Below are 18,892 nucleotides of genomic sequence, written 5' to 3' on the forward strand. Positions count from 1 at the left end.
ACTATTTATAGTTGAGAATGTTTCTGTACTAAATTCAGTAATGCTTAGAGTACAGCGTAGACTCTGCATTTGCAAGTCTCTACCACTGCAATTCTAGCCAAAAGCTCCTAATAGCTACTGTATCATCACCACCACCAGCACCTCTATATGGTTGCCTATGGGATTGTCCCCTCCAACTTTGGTCCAAAGTTGCTCTGGTAGAAAACTCATCAGGTGTGATCTCTGGTCTGTGCATGGTTACCTGGGCCGAGCGGAGTGCTGACACTAGTAGGTGTGTGGCTTACTTTGGGTGTTTCACATGAGGTTTCCTTAAAAAAGCCATCTGGTTCATAGGAGATACTAGACAGATTTTGAATGTCTGTCAATGATCTAAGGAATGAAAATACACAGTAACTGTGAGAAGAGGTTTAGAAAAATTGAATAATATCTTCCTGAAAGGAACTTTAAACTATGCTTTTCAAAAAATCTTTTTGGCAACAGGTCAAAATTAGAGTACATAAAAATTTTTTTAAAATTTAAAATAAATTAAGAGTACATCTTAGAATTTTGTGAAGCGAATACTAGAAAATATCTTAAAAAGAGATACTAAGTGTATATATATCCTGGCAGCTAAAAAGAAACTATTTCCATAGATAAAAAGATATTTATGGGGGCCGGGGATTTAGCTCAGTGGTTTCACTGCCTGCTGTGCAAGCACAAGGACCCGAGTTCGATCCCTGGTACCAAAAAAAAAAAAAAAAAAAAGATATTTATGTGGAAAATGGATTATTGGGCCAGGGATTTAGCTCAGTGGTTCTGGTGCCTGCCTTGCAAGTGCAGGGTCCCGAGTTTGATCCCTGGTACCAAGAAAAAAAAAAAAACACACACACACACAAAAAGAAAATGGATTATTATCACTGTATTTCCTAGATTATAAGAGGCTATTATTTATAAATAACAGCATAAATTAATAGCTTTTTGGTAAAAGAAGAAACGCTCCCATTAAGTCCATAGATAAAAAGGGGATGGGGCCGGGGATTTAGCTCAGTGGTTCTGCTGCCTGCCTCACAAGTGCAAGGACTCAAGTTCGATCTCCAGGACAAAAAAAAGGGGGTGGGGAATGACTGAGGATTTAGCAAGTGCAAGGTCCTGAGTTCAATCCTCAGTACTGGAAAAAAAAATGGGAAGAATGCTAATTCTTAAAAATAAAGAAATACTATTTCCATAAAATCAAGACATTACACAAGCACTCTTAGGATACTCTTTGGTACTCTTACATGTCTTTTTCTTTCAGTTCCTTTAGTGGCTCCTTTAAAGCTTCTTGTTCACATTCAGTACTGTGAGAGAGAAAGTAAGAAAAATACTTTGTCAGCACTTTGTTACTACTAAATTGATACAGGGAACTAGCTTATCAGGCCAGTGTGAGAAGCAATGGGAAGGACACTAAGCTCAGAAGTGGAAAGTGTGGGTTCTGGTTCTGGCTCTGCTGTTAACTAGCCACTAGTTTTCTGCCATGTCTGGGCCTCAGCTCCTCTCTGGAGACTGAATAAATGTTCTCTAAGGGTCAGCCCAGCCCTAAAATCAGCCAGTGACTCTGACAGCAAGTTCCCAAGAAAACCAGCAGGGGACAGGAATGTCACTGGAGGTGGATGCTGGAGCAAGGGGCACAGCCTTGAGGCTTTAGCAACTGTGAGACAGCTTCCTGGTACAGAGTCCCAGAGAAGACCAAGAGAGGCTTGTACCAGAAAATGGCCAGAAAAGAATACTAAAGACAAAATTTGACCCATTTCTACTTTCAATAATGTTGAAAATTCAATTTCAATACTCATAGGATACTAACTATAAGCCAGATCCCATGGTAAAACGGTCCATATATTTTCATATTTTTAATCCCTACAACAATCGGGTGAGCCAAATGATAAAAAGAATGAATACAGATTTGGGGTTGATTCATGACTTTATCCTTTTCATCAATATACTTGTTTCTCCTTAAAAGCTTATAGAATACTTATTTTTTGCTCCTGTTAATTACATCAATTGCCACAAGACTTGTTTTAACCAATGAAAGTGATGCTGCCTAGAAACTTTAAAAGCCAGTGCACAAGCCAACAGGCTCCATTTTTTTCCTGCCCAGAAATCAAGGAAGCCCAAAGACGGATCCTTCCTCAACCTGTATCTGTGATAGAATATAGTAGAGAACATCCTTAGCCAAACCAGGAGCTGCAGGCAAGGATTATGAGAAAGAAACAAACATTTAGCCAGGTGTAGTGGCACATGTCTGCAATCCTAGAAAAATGGGTAGCTGAAGCAGGAGGATGGAAAGTTCAGTCCCAGTCTGGGCAATTTAGTAATTTAGCAAGACTGTCTAAAAATAAAAACATTAAGAAGGGCTAGGAATGTGGGGTCAATTCCCAGTGCTTAGAAAAAGAGAAAGAGAGGGCCGGGGATTTAGCTCAGTGGTTTTGCTGCCTGCTCCACAAGTACAAGGACCTGAGTGATTCCTGGTACCAAAAAAAAAAAAAAAAAAGAGGGAGAGAGGGAGAGGGAGAAGAAGAGGGAGAAGGGGGAGAGGGAGAGAGGGGGAAAGAGAGAGAATTAATTTTGTTGTTTTTAAGCCATTAAAATTTGAGGTTTTGAGCCACATGTGGTGGTGCATGTCTGTAATCTCAGCACTCAGGAGGCTGAGGCAGGAGGATCACCTCAAGTTCGAGGCCAGCCTGGGTTACATAGTGAGTTCAGGGCCAGCCTGAACTACAAAGGGAGACCCTGCCTCAAAAATAAATAAATAAATAAATAAACCACAAAATTGAGGTTTTGGGTTATGCATTATCTATTCCATTCTAAATGGCTGTGTGATCTTAGGAAAAAATATTTAGGCTCTTTGACTTTTACTTTTTCAATTGGCAAAATGGTGAAAACTGTACATATATCTCAGAGGGTTGTTACATGGAGTACATAATATACAAAGTGCCTGACATATGGTAGATATTGAAGAGTATCAGCTATAGTTATTATACTTAAGGAAACTAAGGCCCAGAAGGAGAAAGTAATTTAATGTTATTGAGCAAGATATTTTACATCTTTTTTTTTTTTTTTTTTTTTTGGTACTGGGGATCAAAGTTGAGACCTTGTGCTTTCAAGGCGTGTGGCGGAACCACTGAGCTAAATCCCCGGCCCTAAATCTATTATTTTTAATTAAACATCTGAGATAATTGTGGATTCACATGTAGTTGCAAAAAAAAAAAATACAATTTACCCAGTTTTTCCCCCACAGTAACATCTTCCAAATCTAAAGAACAGTATTACCACCAGGATGTTGACAATGAAAACAGACAAGATTCAGAACATTTCCTCTAGCTCAAGATTCCCTACAGTGATCATTTATAACCAGACTACATTTACCTGTTCTTTGTTTCTATAATTTTATCATTTTCAAGAATGTTATATAAATTGAATCATACAGCAAATAAGTTTTGGGGATTGCCTTCTCCACTAAACATAATTCTCTGGAGATTTATCTATCCAGGTTGCTGTAAGTATCAATAGTTCTTTTTTGCTCCTCAGTGGTGCTCTGTGGTACGGATGTACCACATCATTCACATGATGAAGACATCTGGGTTTTTTGTTTGGGGCTATTACAGATACATTTGAGAAAAATATTTAGATATGTGGTTTTGTGTGAATGTTAAGTCTTCCTTTCTCTGAAATAATGCCCAAAAGTTACATTATTACTTTTAATTCCTTTGTAGAATTTCTGAGTGAGGGTTCTTATCCCTATTTTACAGAGGAGGAAATAGAGTAGAGAGGCAAAGACCTGTGACCAAGATCACACGGACAGAATGACAAAGTCAGTTCTTCAATATAGACAATGACTCCTTTTCATTCTCCTTCAAATTCTGCTGAATGAGTCCTAACAAAATTAGGCTTCCTGGGCCAGGGATTTAGCTCAGTGGTGCCTTGAGTGCCTTGCAAATGCAAGGTCCTGAGTTTGATCTCTGGTACCTAAAAAGTTAGGCTTCCCAAAGTTAACTTTTAAAAAGACAGCGGCTCCCATTTAACACTGCTTTTGAGTATAAAACTGTGAATAAGATTATAAATGCCCATACCTTTGTAAAGATTGGGACCTGGTGAACATCTCAGTGTTCTTTCCAAGAATTTGTTTCATTTGGAACTTTTCCTCACCTGAAATAAAGAAAATTATTTTACTAAATTTTTCCTAAACCAGATTATATTTCCATGCCCTAGAACGGCAGAGGCAAGGCTACGGCATGTGTGTAGCAGTGGACTGCTTGTATCATTGAAAGTTCTAAAAGGTTTGCCATCACTGCCCTAAAATTTCCCTTGGTCTGGTCTAGAATGAGAAATAATTTGGATTAAAAAGTGCTTCCTTAATTGGGTTTGGACTGAATGCTCTGGAGGTTTTTGCTCTGAAAGTTTATTTTCCTTGCTCAGAGGACAGGACTATATTCTGACACTCAGAATACAATCAAGTCATTCACTAGCCTTTCCGTTATAACCACACAGTTATTTCTGGATACAAATGTTGCTTTATCTTTCCTTTCTTTTTGGTAACGAGGATCGAATTCGGGTCCTTGTGCTTGCGCAGCAGGCGGCGAAACCACTGAGCTAAATCCCCGGTCCCTGCTTTATCTTTTCAATAAGGCCAACTGACCCAATTTCTGTCAACAGACACTAGAGGGCGTTAAAACCAAGAGCGTTCGTTCATTAAAGATTCCAAATAGGGGCCTGGGATTTAGCTCAGTGGTTCTGCCGCCTGCCCTGGGATGAAGTGACTGTGACTGCCCAAGGCTGTGCAGAAAGTCAGTGGAACAACAGGGCTCGGAACCCAGCCTGCATCCACTGTACCGGTTACAGCTCTGGCTGCGGAAGAGAATATATACCAGAGCCCTGGAGGGGGCTGGGACACAAAGTAGAAATGCAAGGCTTTCGCCTACTTCAAATGTTTGCGTGGGATTGGCCCTGGGTTTCTGACCTATCTACGTTACCACCCCTCCATCCCAGTCAACCTCCTCCACACCCAAGTAAGGCGCCCATGTTCACCCCAAGCCCACAGAGAGTGACCATGGATAGAGCCTCTGTGGGAAAGGGTGAGTGCTCCAAGACCCTGGAGACTTTTAGCACACAGCCTGAGAGTGTAACTGTTCATCTCAAAGCTTGCAGATTCTTAAAATGCTCCTAACTCCGACAGGGGACTGAATGATGTTAGAGTTGGAAGCTGGAGTGTGCACTGGAAGCAAGGGAGTAAGTTCAGAACCTCCTGCATCTGAGTTCAGAGGGTTGAGATATGACTGAGAACATCTACATAGACTCTTAGGTAGATATCTATGGTTTAATAAAAGCATGGTTCTATACCTGAAAAGAGTAAAAGCACACAATTATTAAAATGTCTGTATTGCCGCCTGCCTCGCAAACGAAAGGTCCCGAGTTCTATCTCCAGTACCAAAAAAAAAATGTTTGTAAGACAGCCAACAATCTACTTCTATGTTGTCTTGTGCCACATCCCTGATCTAGTGTTGTCACATACGGAAAGCTCCTGCTAGTTACATGGGACTGAAAGTGTCCAAAGGGTGATGGCAGGGGGGAGGGGGTGACAGTGTTAGGCTAAATCTGCACTATTGGCTGTTAACCCTATGATAAAGAAAGATACTAAGGGCCAGGGATTTACCTCAGTGGTTCCGCCACCTGCCTCGCAAGTGCAAGATCCGGAGTTCGATCCCCAGTACCAAAAAAAAAAAAAAAAGATACTAAGCAAGGAAATGAAAACTCTGGCTTCTGAGGTGGAGAAAGACATAGTAACCAAGTTCTGGTTTTTGTTGTTCAATAACTAGCTCTGTGGCTTGAGTAAATTCCTCAGGTTGCTCAGTGAAGGTAACTGTCCATTGCTGTGTGTCACTAAGGAGGCTAAAATTTAGTGAGACTAGAGGGTGGGAAAAACAGCTACTACAACACATACCATATAAAACACATGGGGGTATACATAACACAACCTGTCAATATCATGAAGCTGGTGAGACATGGCTTCATTCTAATGAGGGGAGATCACTGAAACTGAATTTTCTCACGTGTACAATGAAAGGCTGAGACAAGATCTCTAAGGACCCTGTCAGCCCTAAATTTATCTGTGATCCATCAGAAAGTGAAGCCAAGTGATTCTCAAAGGAATCTTCCCTAGGGCTTACCATAGCCTTGTGGTTGGGCAAATGCACCTTCTATTCCTTCAATGTTCTCTTCTATAGGACTTGAGGTCTGTAAAAGAATGAAAGAAAGGAAGGGGGCAAAGAAAGGAGGTTCACTGAAGGAAGACATATGAAAAATTTGAGGGAAATGTGGGACTGCATAACTCTGTAATCATAAAACTCCCCTAGCCCCAACTGTGATTGAATGTGAGTAAATTGATAAAGATGCTTGTTAGTTCCGGGACACTAGATAAGATCTGTATCAGCCATAAGGTCCCAAAGTAAATTATTCAACTCTTTGTTCAAAAACTGATGTTCCAGACACCGCTATCTATAAAACAATCTACAAAACATGTGCTGACCATCAGTACATGTCAGGCTAATTAACACGCAAATGTAAGACCACTAACCTTTGTTCCCTCTTGTGTAAATTTCGCCTGTTAACTTCCCTGCAACCCCCTATAAAAAGAGCCTCGACTCTGGGCTGATTGCCTCTCTAAGCTACTTTGCTTTGGGAGTGCTGTCTGGCCAGACTAAGGTCTGTTTTACTTTCCAACTTGTCTGGTGTGTTCCTTCCCGGGTGTTCTTCGCTGCAGCCAGTTCCTTGGAGCATTTGATAGGGCCCTTGGTCTTACATTCTGGAGGCACCGCTGGGATACCTGGGTGTGCTTCACTACAGTCAGCTCCTCAGAGCGTTTGGTAAGGCCAGCGGCCTTACAGGAAAAATTTTTCTTTATTGTGTTGGGGATTAAACCAGAGCCTTTTCACACGCTAGGTGCTTTACCACTGAGGTATACCCCCAAGCCCTCCTGATGTTCCTAAACCTTGAAAATCTTCATGAGGCCTCTATCTCCCACAGTTAAAGAGCAAACTTGTTTCACAGACATTAAATATTGATTTGTGCTGTTTGTTCCCCTCAACAAACAAGCCCTCACTCTGTGGAAAGGAATTTTTAAAACTTTTCTCTTTGTTATCACTATTCCCCTTGTTATTTGAATCTTCCAACAATGCTGTTTTGGTTCTTAAGAACTTGATAAGAGCCAAAGAAGGCTGCAAAATGGCCTAGTATAGGGCAGGGGATTTAGCTCAGTGGTTTCGCCGCCTGCTGAGCAAGTGCAAGGACCCAAGTTCGATCCCCAGTACCAAAAAAAAAAAAAAAAAAAAAAAAAGTAAAAAATGGCCTAGTATAAAAAACTACTCTATAAAGTGACAGATCAGAACAACAGTTCCTTTTTGGAAAGGCAATGATTGGGAGGGAGCCCAAGTTTTTCTTTCCTCTTAGTTTTTTATTAGTGTATTTTTCTGATGCATGGTAAATATATTCATCATGGAGGAATACATTCATTGTAAGGGAACTGGTACATATACATATTGATCTTAATCCTTTTTACTTCCCGTTCCCCTCTCCTCTCTCCCATCTTCAGATCCCCTTCCCATCCTTTTGAAGAAACTCTAATTCAATGATCCTTTGTATTGGTTTTCAGGCTCAATTTCATTCATTTCTGCTCTGATCTTTGTAATATCTCTTGTTCTATTAAAGTTTCAGACTTGTTCTTTTTTTTTTTTTGGTACCGGGGATTGAACTCGGGTCCTTAGCTTGCGAGGCAGGCGGTGGAACCACTGAGCTAAATTCCCGGCCCTAAAACTTGTTCTTGTCTTTGTAGGATCTTGAGATGCATCATTAGGTTATTTCAGATCAGTGCAATTCTCTGTGTGTACATTTATAGTATAATCTTCTTAAAACTGCTTTCATTGTGTCCCATAGGTTTTAGTATGCTGTGGTTCCATTGTTGATTCTTCTTCCTTGATTTCTTCAGTGATCCACTGATTATTTAATAATGTATTATTTAATCTCTTTGTGTTTGCATATTTTCTGTGGCTTCTTTTGCCTTTACTTTCTAGCTTCATTCCACTATGATCTGATTATTTCTTTTGCTGTTGATTTCTAGTTTCCTTCCGCTATACTCTTGATAGTATGTAGGGGATTATTTCAATACTTTTGTATTTATTTATGCATACTTTATGCCTAAGTCTCTTTTGTTTTTTGGTACTGGGGATCAAACTCGGGACCTTGTGCTTGCGAGGCAGGCACCAGAACCACTGAGCTAAATCCCTGGCCCAAGACAGTCTCTTTTGTAAAGAGTTCTGTGGGCTGCTGAGAAATGTGCATTTTGTTATTGGATGAAACACTATGTAGATATCTGTTAAGTCCATTTGTTCAGTGGTGTGGTTTAACTCTGATGATCTTTGCTGATTTTTTGCCTGACCTAATTGTGAGAGTAGGTAATTAAGTCCCCCATTATGACTACATTGGAGTCTATCTGTCCCTTTAAGTCTAGTGGTTTTTGTTTTATGAAATTGGGTCTGCCAACATTCAATGCATATTTTTACAACTGTAATCTCTTCCTGTTGAATTCCTTCTTTTATCGGTATGTAGTGGCCATCTTTTGTCTCTTCTGATCAGTTTTGGCCTGAAGTGCGCTGTGTCTGAAAATAAGATAGCTACTTCTGCTTGTTTTGGGGTTCCTGTTGAATGTAGTATCATTTTCATGCTTTCACTTTTAGTCTGTGTCTTTCCTTTTGGATGAAGTGTGTCTCCTGTAGGCAGTATATGGCTGTGCTGTTTTTTGATCCATCTGCCAGTGTGTCTTCGGTTAGGGATCTGAGACCACTGACATTGAGAGTTAATGCTGTATGGTGTTTATTTACTTCTGTCATTGAATTATTTTTCCAGTGCTGATTGCTTTACAAATATTTCTCATTTAACGACCTGTTGAACAACTGTTCTGACTTATGACCTACCGCTCAGACTTATGACCCATCTTTTTTGTACAGTTCAATACATCTTGTTTTTAGAGCCTCAATGTCTTTTTTTTTGTATAGAACATCTTGTTTATACAGTACTGTAGTTTTATGTTGTTATACACTACAGTACTGTGTGTAAGAGTTTTGCAAATAAAGGCAAAGTCATCAAGTTGGGAGTTTTCTTTGACCATTTCTTTGTTCTGAGTATTACAATGTACATACTATATACAATTCCTCATTTAGCAACCAATTCAATTAACCACTTAATCACAGGCAGGACTATAACTTAATCGTTAACTCTTGCAGTTAGATGTATTCTTTCCTTTAGGCTCTTTGGTGCTGGAGGCCTCACAGTCTCTGTCTAGAATTTCCTTAAGTATTTTTGGGAGTGCTGATTTCGTGGTCATGTAGTTCTTCAGGATTTGTCACAGAAAGCTTTTTATCAATTCTGAAGGCTAATTTACCAGGATATAAAAGTCTGTGTTGACAATTATTTTCTTTTAGGGGTTAAAAATCTTTGCTGCTGGGCATGGTGGTGCACACTTGCAATCCCAGCACTCAAGAGGCTGAGGCAGGAGGATTGCTGAGGCAGGAGGATCACTGCAAGTTCAAGGCTAATCTGGGCTAGTGAGTTCAAGGCCAGCCTAAACTATACAGTGAGACACTGTCTCAAAAAACCAAAAAAACTGTCACTCCAGGCTCTCCTGGTCTTTAAGGTTTGTGCTGACAAATCTCCAGTTATTCTAATAGGTCTTCTTTTCTTTTGTTGAAGTTCTGAAATTTTAATATCACATGTTACAGGGAGGTTCTTTTCTGGTCGTAGCTATTTGGGGTTTTATAAGCCTCGTACTTCTATATTGAATTCTTAGATTTGGAAAATGTTCTGCTATGATTTCAGTGAATCAATTTTTAATTTTTTTCAGTTACTTTGTAATTTTTCCTTTATTTCTATAATTCTGAGGTTGATCTGAGTGATCTAGCAGCTAATGGATCCAATTTAAAGGTATTTTGTCATTTGTAAGGTGTCACTGAGTTTATGATCTACTATATCCACGTTGTCTTCTACTTCTGACCCTGTTCTTACATTAATCAAGTCTGCTAGCTATGCTTTTCATTAAGTTTTTCATATCATCTATCTCAGCTTGCTTTTCATACTTTCAAATTCTTTTCTAAAGGTGGGTCAAAGGGTAGGAGGGGAAGGGGATGTAAAAACATTTAAATGCATCATGTATATGAACTAATTACCCACAATGAATATAATCTTTGTCACAAACATAAACTACAACTACTACTACTACTACTACTACTACTACTACTACTACTAATGAAAATGGAGAAAGGGGATCTGAGACAGAGAGAGAGGTGGGTGGGGAGGAGAAAGGGAATAAAAAGAATAAAAATATGTTAAGTACCTGTACCTACTACCTAAGATGAATGTAAACATCATGTACTCCAGATGAGCTAATGAAAAAAGAAACTAACTGGAAAGTAGAATCGTGATTACTAGAGACTGGGGAGGGTGTGTAAGGAAGGGGAAGAGGGGCAAAAAGAGAGAAGCTGGGTTTGATCAGTAAATGCTATATGAGTGTATGGAAATATCACACTGAACTCCATTACAGTAATAAGTACAATTAGTATGTTTTAATAATAAAAGAATGTAGATATAGGATATCTGGAAAAAGAAAAAGTCAGAAAAAAGGTTAAACAGATAGAAAAAAAGAAAACAAAAACAAAACAAAAAAAAAACAAAGAAAAACAGAAACAAGTCCAAATCCTCTGCCTGTGGCATTGGAATTCACCAGATATAGGTAGGGACACTGAGTTACAGTAGGATCTATTTTGTTTCCACACCTATTTTTTGCTGTGTGAACACTAAATCTGGTTCTGCCTTTCCCACTGGGTGTGGTCATTCAACGGGGGTGGTGTCTGCCTCAGGGCTGTGTTCACTTTAGCAGCTCTTAGTGCTAGCAGGTTCCCTTCTGTGCACCCCAAGCCACTGCTATCTCCTATTGGCTTGAGAGGAGTCTCCCTTGCTCCAGAGATGATTATATCCCTATATCCCAGGACATGGCAACTGTCCAAGCCAACACTCACCCTGCTCATTTTTCTTTTTTTTGGTACTGAGGATCGAACTCGGGTCCTTGCCCTTTTGGGGCAGGCTGCAGAACCGCTGAGCTAAACCCCCGGCTCACCCTGCTCATTCTGATAGATGGGAAAAACAAACAGACCCCCGAGCTCTGTGTTGGAAGTAGGCAGTAAGGAGAACCAATTAGTTTGCTGGACTTAATGTCAGCACTTTCACGTCCAATTAACAAGGAGGTGTTTTTTTTTTCATTTTTTTCCCCACATTTAATGGGTTTTATTTTGGCAGATTTATACATGCACATATGATACTTTAATTATTTTACCACCATCACCATTACCCCCTTAATTTCACATTTTGGGGATATATATATATATATATATATTTATCTCCCTTATGACCTGCCCTTACACCTTCCCCCTTCCCAGACAATTATTAGATAAGATCTCTTCTAATTAACAGTCTCCTTTCTACTTTCTTGTCCACATATTAGGGAGAACATGCAGTATTTGTCTGATTTATTTCACTCAACATGATGATCTCCAAATCCATCCATTTTTCTGAAAAGGACAAGATTCACTTTTTAAATGGCTGATTAATAAGCCATTGCGTTACTACATATTCTTTATCCATTCATCTGTCGATGGACACCTAGGCTGGTTCCATTATCTTGGCTATTGTGAACTGTGCCACAATAAGCACAGGTATGCAGGCACTATCCTTACTGCAGGCAGATTTTAATTCCTTTGGGTATAGACCAAGGAGTGGTATAGTTGGATCAAATCATAGCTCTGTTTTTAGTTTTTTGCGGAATCTCCATACTGATTTCCTTGTGGCCATACTAATTTACATTCCCACCAGTAGTGTAGAAGAGTTCCTTTTCCCCAGATCCTTGCCAGCATTTATTGTTTTGTTTATATTCTTGTTGATAGCCATTCTGACCAGGGTGAGATGGATTCTCAATATTGTTTTGATGTGCACTTCTGTAATGACTAAAGATAACATGTATACTTCTTTTAAGAAGTGTCTGTTCAATTCTTTTGCCCATTTCTTGATTGGGATATTTGATTTTTTTGGTGTTAAGCTTTTGGGTTTTTTATACACAAGACAGTAATCCTGTCAGAAGAGAAGCTGGCACAAAATTTCTCCCATTCTGTATGCTATCTCTTCACTCTGTTATGTCCCTGTGTTGAAACTTTTTCATTTGATGTAATCCTATTGATTCTTGCCATCATCTCCTGTGCTATTAGAGTCCCATTCAAGAAGTCTTTGTGCCTATGGCTTCAAGTACTTCCTCTATGTTTCCTTTTAGTAGTCTCAAAGTATCAGGTATTAAACCTAGGTCTCTGATCAATTTTTAATTGACCTTTGTACAGGGTGAGGAGATAGGGATCTTGTTTCAATCTTCTACAACTAGATATCCAGGTTTCCCAGCAGTATTTGTCAAAGCTTTTTTTTCCCAACATATATTTTTGGCTTGTCAAGAATCAGATGGCTGTAGTTGGAGGGATTGTTTCTGTGTCTTGAATTCCATCCCAATGGTCCAAATGTCCACTTTTGTGCCAGTACCATGCTGGTTTTGTTACTATGAGTTTGTAGTATAATTTGAAATCGGGTATTGTGATGCCTCCAGGCTTGCTCTTGTTGATTAGGATTGCTTTGGCTATTAGGGGTTTTTTGTGTATCCATATGAATTTCAGTGTTATTTTTTTCTAGTTTTGTTAAGACTGTCTTTGTTGTGATGGGAATTGCATTGCATCTGTAGATTGCCTTTGGTAGTATAGCCATTTTAACAATATGAACTCTGCCAATCCACCAACATAAGAAGCCTTTCCATCTTCTACTGTCTTCTTCAATTTCTTTCTTCAAAGTTCTGAAATTTTCACTGTAGAGGTCTTTTACTTCCTTGGTTAGATTGATCGCTAGGTATTTTTTTAAATTACTGTGAATGAAATTGTTTTATTGGTATCTTTCTCAGCTAGTCCATTATTGGAGTATAGAAAATCTGTTCTTTTAATGTTGATTTTATTTTTTTGTCGTTGGTGGTATTTTTGTTTGTTTTTTTTTGGTACTGGGGATTGAACTCGGGACCTTGCTCTTGTGAGGCAGGCGCCGGAAACACTGAGCTAAATCCCCAGCCCTGTTCTTTTAATGTTGATTTTTTTATCCTGCTACTTTGCTGAATGTTTATCAGCTCTGAAAGTCTTTTGGTGGAGCTGGGTGTGGTGGTACACGCCTATTATTCCAGAATTTGGGAGGCTGAGGCAGGAGGATGGCTTCGAGTTTGAGGCCAGTCTGGGCTATAAAGTGAGATCCTGCAGAGGAGCCGTCCTCATGGTTTGAACTGTTGAGGCTGCAGTCGCTGCCTCTCTCCAGAGAGCTGTGACTGGGCGAGTCCCGCTCTGGCACACGCAGGAACCTCTTGCGCCCCCAATAGGGAAAGTGCTCGTGGGCTCCGCGCCTGGGGGGGCTCATCCTCAGCCAGGAGGGAGGCCCGACCTTCCTTGGTCTCCACCTAACAAGGAGGTTTTTTGGGAGATGAGTGACGCTGGGTTTCTTGACCTGGGTGCTCATTATATAAGTGTGTTCATGGGCTGGGGATTTAGCTCAGTGGTTCCGCTGCCTGCCCTGCAAGCACAAGGATCCAAGTTTGATCCCCGGCACCAAAAAAAAAAAAAATGTGTTCTGTTTGTCAAAGTTCATGAACTATATAAGATTTATGCAATTTTCTCCATATCACACATTATAAATGTACACATATATAAATATACAAATATACATATATATTTGCATCTTTTTTTTTTTTTTTTGGTACTGAGGATCAAACTAGGGACCTTGCACTTTCGAGGAAGATGCCAGAAGCACTGAGCTAAATCCCCGGCCCCATATTTGCATCTTTTTAATGAAAGATTTCTTACTGTCCCAGTCTGTCCACAGTAAAATACTATTAAAACTAAGGATTATTAATAGTGGAAACTGCTAGTTGGGCATGTTGGAGCACACCTGTAATCCCAGCACTTGGAAGGCTGAGGCAGAAGCATTGCCATGAGTTTGAAGCCAGCCTGGGCTACATTATGAGTTCAAGGCCAGTCTAAACTACATAGAAAGAACCTGCTTGTGAAGACAAGTAGAAATTAAACTTTTGATACATCTGGGATTCTTCTCAGTCAAATGGTATGACTGGAATATTTACTCCTGCCTTTCCCTCAGTCCACTTTTCATATTGATGAAGAATTCCAAAAATGTGGCACTTAGGGGAGAGGTGGAGTAGAAATTATATAACTAAGAGAATCCAATGAATTTCATTTTACAAATGAAAATACTCTACCAGCATGTCCTTGCTGAGCTAACATGCTCAGAGGAAAACTGTGTACTGGACAGTGCCATCTTGTTCCTGAATCCTTGCCTCTAATCCTGGCTCTCCTTCACTAGAGCCTGGACAATGAAGCTTAATTCCCTAATTCTCCAGGTCACCAGTTCTTCTTCACAGAGTTGATAACCTTTTCTTCTCCACAGAAAGGATATGTAAATCAGGTACCATGAAAAAAACTGTTTTGGAAAAGTACAAAGTACTTTTATACAAGTGCAAAAATCATGACTTTGGAAGAAATTGCACATGATTTTCACTCTCAAAAATCTTTTCAAAAATAGTTTTGATCATTTTAATCTTTATTTACACTTTCAATTTTTCACACTAGAGAAACTATTTGGTATTTACACATGTGTGTCCTATTTATTTCACTTAAGAGGATGGCCTCAATATGCATCCATTTAGCTATAAATGCCTCTAGTTTCTTGTTCTTTATGGCTGAGTAATATTCCATTTTATAAAAAAACCCCACATCTTCTTTTTCCATTTTCCAGTTGATGGGCACTTGGGCTTTTTCCAAGCTTTAGCTATTACAAACTGTGCTGCTATAAACACAGGTGCACATATATCGCTGTGGTATGATTCTTTTAATTCTTTTGGGAAGATACCCAGAAGGGGAATATCTAGGTCAAATGGGACCTCTAGCGCTAGTTGTTTGAGGTATCTCCATACTGACTTCCACAGTGGTTGCACCAGTCTGCGCTCCCACCAACAATGGAGAAGGGTTCCTTTCTCCCCACAACCCCGCCAGCATTTGTTTGGATTTTTTCTTTTAACTTAAAAAAATTTTTTTTGTTTGGATGATTTCTTGACAGCAGCAATTCTTCCTGGGGTGGGGTGAAATCTCAGGGTTGTTTTCATCTGCATCTCTTGAATAACCAGTGATGCTGAACATTTTTTCATATATTTATTTACTGCTTTTACTTGTTTGAGAAATGTCTGCTCATTTCAGATGCCCATGTTTGAATTGGGTCTTTGAATTTGGGGGGGGTCTGATTTTTTTCAGTTCCTTATATATTCTAGATAGTAGTCCTTTGTCTAAGGTACAGCTGCTGAAAATATTTTCCCACATTGTATGTTGTCTCTTAGCTCTGTTGGTGGTTTCTCTTGCAGTGAAGCTTTTTAATGAGATCCCAGGTGTTGAGTCTTTGTGCTAGTTTCTGTGCTACTGAGGTTTTGTTCATAAAGTCTTTTCCTATGCCAATGTTTTCAAGAGTTCTACCTAACTTCCAGCAAATTTAGTGTTTCTGTCTTAATATTTAGATCTTTAATCCACTTCGATCTTAGTTTAGTGCATGGTGACAGGTATGGGTCTAGTTTTAATCTTTGGCAGGTTGAAATCCAGTTTTTCCAACACCATTTATTAAATAGGCTATCTTTCCTCCAATGAGGGTGGTTGGCTCTTTTGTCAAAGACGAGGTAGCTGAGTATGTCTGAAGTTGCTTCTGCATTTTCTAATCTATTCCATTGATTCTTGGGTCTGTTTCTTTGCCAGTACCATGCTGTTTTTATCACAGTAGCTTAGTAGTACAGTTTCAAGTTGTGGGTTATAATATCCTCAGCCATATCTCTGTTGCCTAGAATTGCTTTTGCTATTCTAGGTCTCTTCTGGCTCCAAATGAATTTTTGGATTGTTTTCTCTAGTGCTGCGAAATATACTGTTGGAATTTCAATCGGCATTGCATTAAATCTATATAGTAGTTTTGGAAGTACGGCCCTTTCCACTATGTTGGTTCTTCCTACCCAGGAGCATGGGATGTCTTTCCATTTTCTTATATCCTCAATCTCCTTTTTCAGACTGCTGTAAGTTTTCAGTGTAGAGGTCTTTTGCTTCCTTTGTTAGATTGATTCCTAGATATCTCATTTTTTTGTATGCTATTGTAAAAGGAATTGTTTCCAGAATTTCTCTCTCAGTGAGTCTACTGTTTGTGTATAAAGAGGCTATTGTTTTTTGAGTGTTGAGCTTATATCCAGCTACTCTACTGAATCTGTTAATTAAGTCTAGAAGTCTTTTGGCAGAGTTTTTTTTTTTTTTTGGTACCAGGGATCAAACTCGGGTCCTTGCACTTGTGCAGCAGGTGGCGAAACCACTGAGCTAAATCCCTGGCCCCAGAGTATTTTGGATCTTCTATGTAAAATATATCATTAGCAAATAATGACAGTTTAACTTCTTCCTTTCCTATCTTTATTCCTTTTATTTCTCTTTTCTAATTGCTATGGCTAATGTTTCCAGAACTATATTGAACAGGAGTGGTGATAGTGGGCATCCGTGTCTTGTTCCTGATTTTAGCGTGAAAGTTTTCAGTTTCTGACCATTTAGTATGATGTTGGCTGTTGGTTTTTCATAGATAGCCTTAATCAAGTTGAGATAAAGACCTTCTATTCCAATTTTCTGTAGGGTTTTTTTTATTATCATGAATGGGTGTTGGATTTTGTTGAATGCCTTTTCTGCATCTATTGAGATGATTATATGGTTTTTGTCCTTGACTTTGTTGATATAGTGTATTACATTTATTGACTTATGAATGTTGAACCATCCTTGCATCCCTGGGATAAATCCGACCTGGTCAGGGTGTATGATCTTCTTGATGACCCTCTGTATTCTGTTTGCAAGTATCTTGTTGAGGATTTTTCCATCTATGTTCATTAGGGAGATTGGCCTGTAGTGTCTCATTTTGGGTTGGGTCTTTCCCTGGTTTTGGAATCAAAGTAATACTTGCTTCCAGGAATGAATTTGGAAGCCTTGCTTCCAAATTTCAACTTCCTTGATGAGTTTAAAGAGTAATGGCGATAGTTCTTCTTTAAATGTCTTGTAGAATTCAGCAGTGAAGCCATCAGGACCTGGGCTTTTCTTTGTTGGTAAATTTTTTATTACATTTTCAATCTCACTCATTGTAATTGGGGTGTTTAGAATTTTTCTTTTCTTTTTTTTTTTTTTGGTACCGGGCATTGAACTTGGGTCCTTGTGCTTGCACAGCAGGCGGTGAAACCACTGAGCTAAATCCTCGGCCCTTCTTTTTTTTTGGTGTTTACAATTTCTATATCTTCATTTAACTTTGGCAATTCGTATGTATCTAGGAATCTGTCCATTTCTTCTGTGTTTTCCATTTTATTAGAGTACAGGTTCTCGAAGTAGGTATTGATGATGCTCTGGATTTCTGCTGGGTCTGTTGTGACTTCACCTTTTTCATTCTTAATTGAGTGGATTTGAGCCTTTTCTTTCCTTTTTTTGATAAGTTTAGCTAAGGGTTTATCGATTTTATTCTTTCGAAAAACCAACTCTTTGATTTATTGGTTTTTTGTATTGTTCTCTTAATCTCCATTGCAATGATTTCTGCTTTGATCTTTATAATTTCCTCTCTTGTACGAGCTTTGGGTTTGTTATGCTCTTCTTTTTCTAGGAGGTTGAGGTTCTGGATTAGGTTATTTCTTTGAGTTCTCTGTTTTCCTAGTATAGGCATTCACTGCTATGAATTTCCCATGTAGAACTGCTTAAAATGATTAAAATGAATAACTGATAATTTGAAATAGGAAGAAAAGGTCCAAAGAGGTAAGGGTGGCAGGAGGGGAAGGGGAGAGATCAGGGTTACAGGCTGGAATCTGGAAAGAATCCATATATAGATTGTGTTTAAAACTACAGGAAGAGATGTAGATAGAGACTAGGCTGGAGCTCATCAGTGAGTTGGGAAGAAGAGTCACTGAGATCAAAGGAGAGAAGGGTGTGTTTCCAGAAGAAGCACATACAACTAGGTACAGTACACAGTACTCGATAGTGTGATAAATGACTGTTACTGTTTTATGTACTTATCATAACATGCTGTACTTTTCATCCTTTTGAGCATAATCCTACTTATATAAAAGAGTTTATTGTAGACACATCCTATGAGCTAGCATGTGATCTATTTTGGAGAATGACCCATGTGCAGCTGAAAAGAACGTGTATTCTGATTTTTTGGGTGGAACACTCTGTAAACATCTATTAAGTCCATTTGTTCAATAGCTTGATTCAGTTCTAGAATTTCACTGTTAATTTTTTTGTTTAGATGATCTATTTGTGATAGAGGGGTATTGAGGTCCCCCACTACAATTGTATTAGTGCTTATTTGGTTTTTCATGTCCATTAATATTAATTTTGTATAGTTGGGGCATTCATATTTGGTGCATATATATTTAGCATTATCATCTCTTCCTCTTGGATTGTTCTCTTCACAAGAATGTAGTGACCATCTTTGTCTCTCTTAATTAGTTCTGGTTTGAAATCTACTTTGTCTGCAAATAAGATTGCTATGCCTGCTTTCTTCTGGGTTCCTGTCGTGTGGAGAACTTTTTCCATCCTTTTACTTTCAGTCTATGAATTTCCTTTTGAGTTAGGTGTGTTTCTTGTATACAGCATATTGCTGGATTTTGCTTCTTAATCCATTCTGTCAGTCTATTTCTTTTGATTGGTGAATTGAGGCC

The 18,892-nt window shown here is 39.0% G+C and overlaps 1 protein-coding gene across 5 annotated transcripts in view; it reads right to left on the minus strand.

Moving 5' to 3' along the window:
* Positions 1 to 18,892, minus strand: part of LOC101715712 (inactive serine/threonine-protein kinase TEX14) — a 115,740-nt gene that overhangs the window by 20,206 nt on the left and 76,642 nt on the right. For all 5 annotated transcript variants that reach the window (XM_087191428.1, XM_087191427.1, XM_087191425.1 and 2 more), the window contains 4 exons: positions 6,180 to 6,246; positions 4,086 to 4,161; positions 1,257 to 1,316; positions 242 to 369 (listed from right to left, as the gene is read on the minus strand). In XM_087191428.1, coding sequence (XP_087047554.1) covers positions 242 to 369; positions 1,257 to 1,316; positions 4,086 to 4,161; positions 6,180 to 6,246 — 331 coding nt within the window. The remainder of the gene's footprint in view (positions 1 to 241; positions 370 to 1,256; positions 1,317 to 4,085; positions 4,162 to 6,179; positions 6,247 to 18,892) is intronic.

This window comes from Heterocephalus glaber, unplaced genomic scaffold, assembly GCF_053883595.1.
Source record: "Heterocephalus glaber isolate CG9 unplaced genomic scaffold, H.glaber_assembly_v1.0 deba00001564, whole genome shotgun sequence".
In the NCBI taxonomy this organism is placed as follows: Eukaryota; Metazoa; Chordata; class Mammalia; order Rodentia; family Bathyergidae; genus Heterocephalus; species Heterocephalus glaber.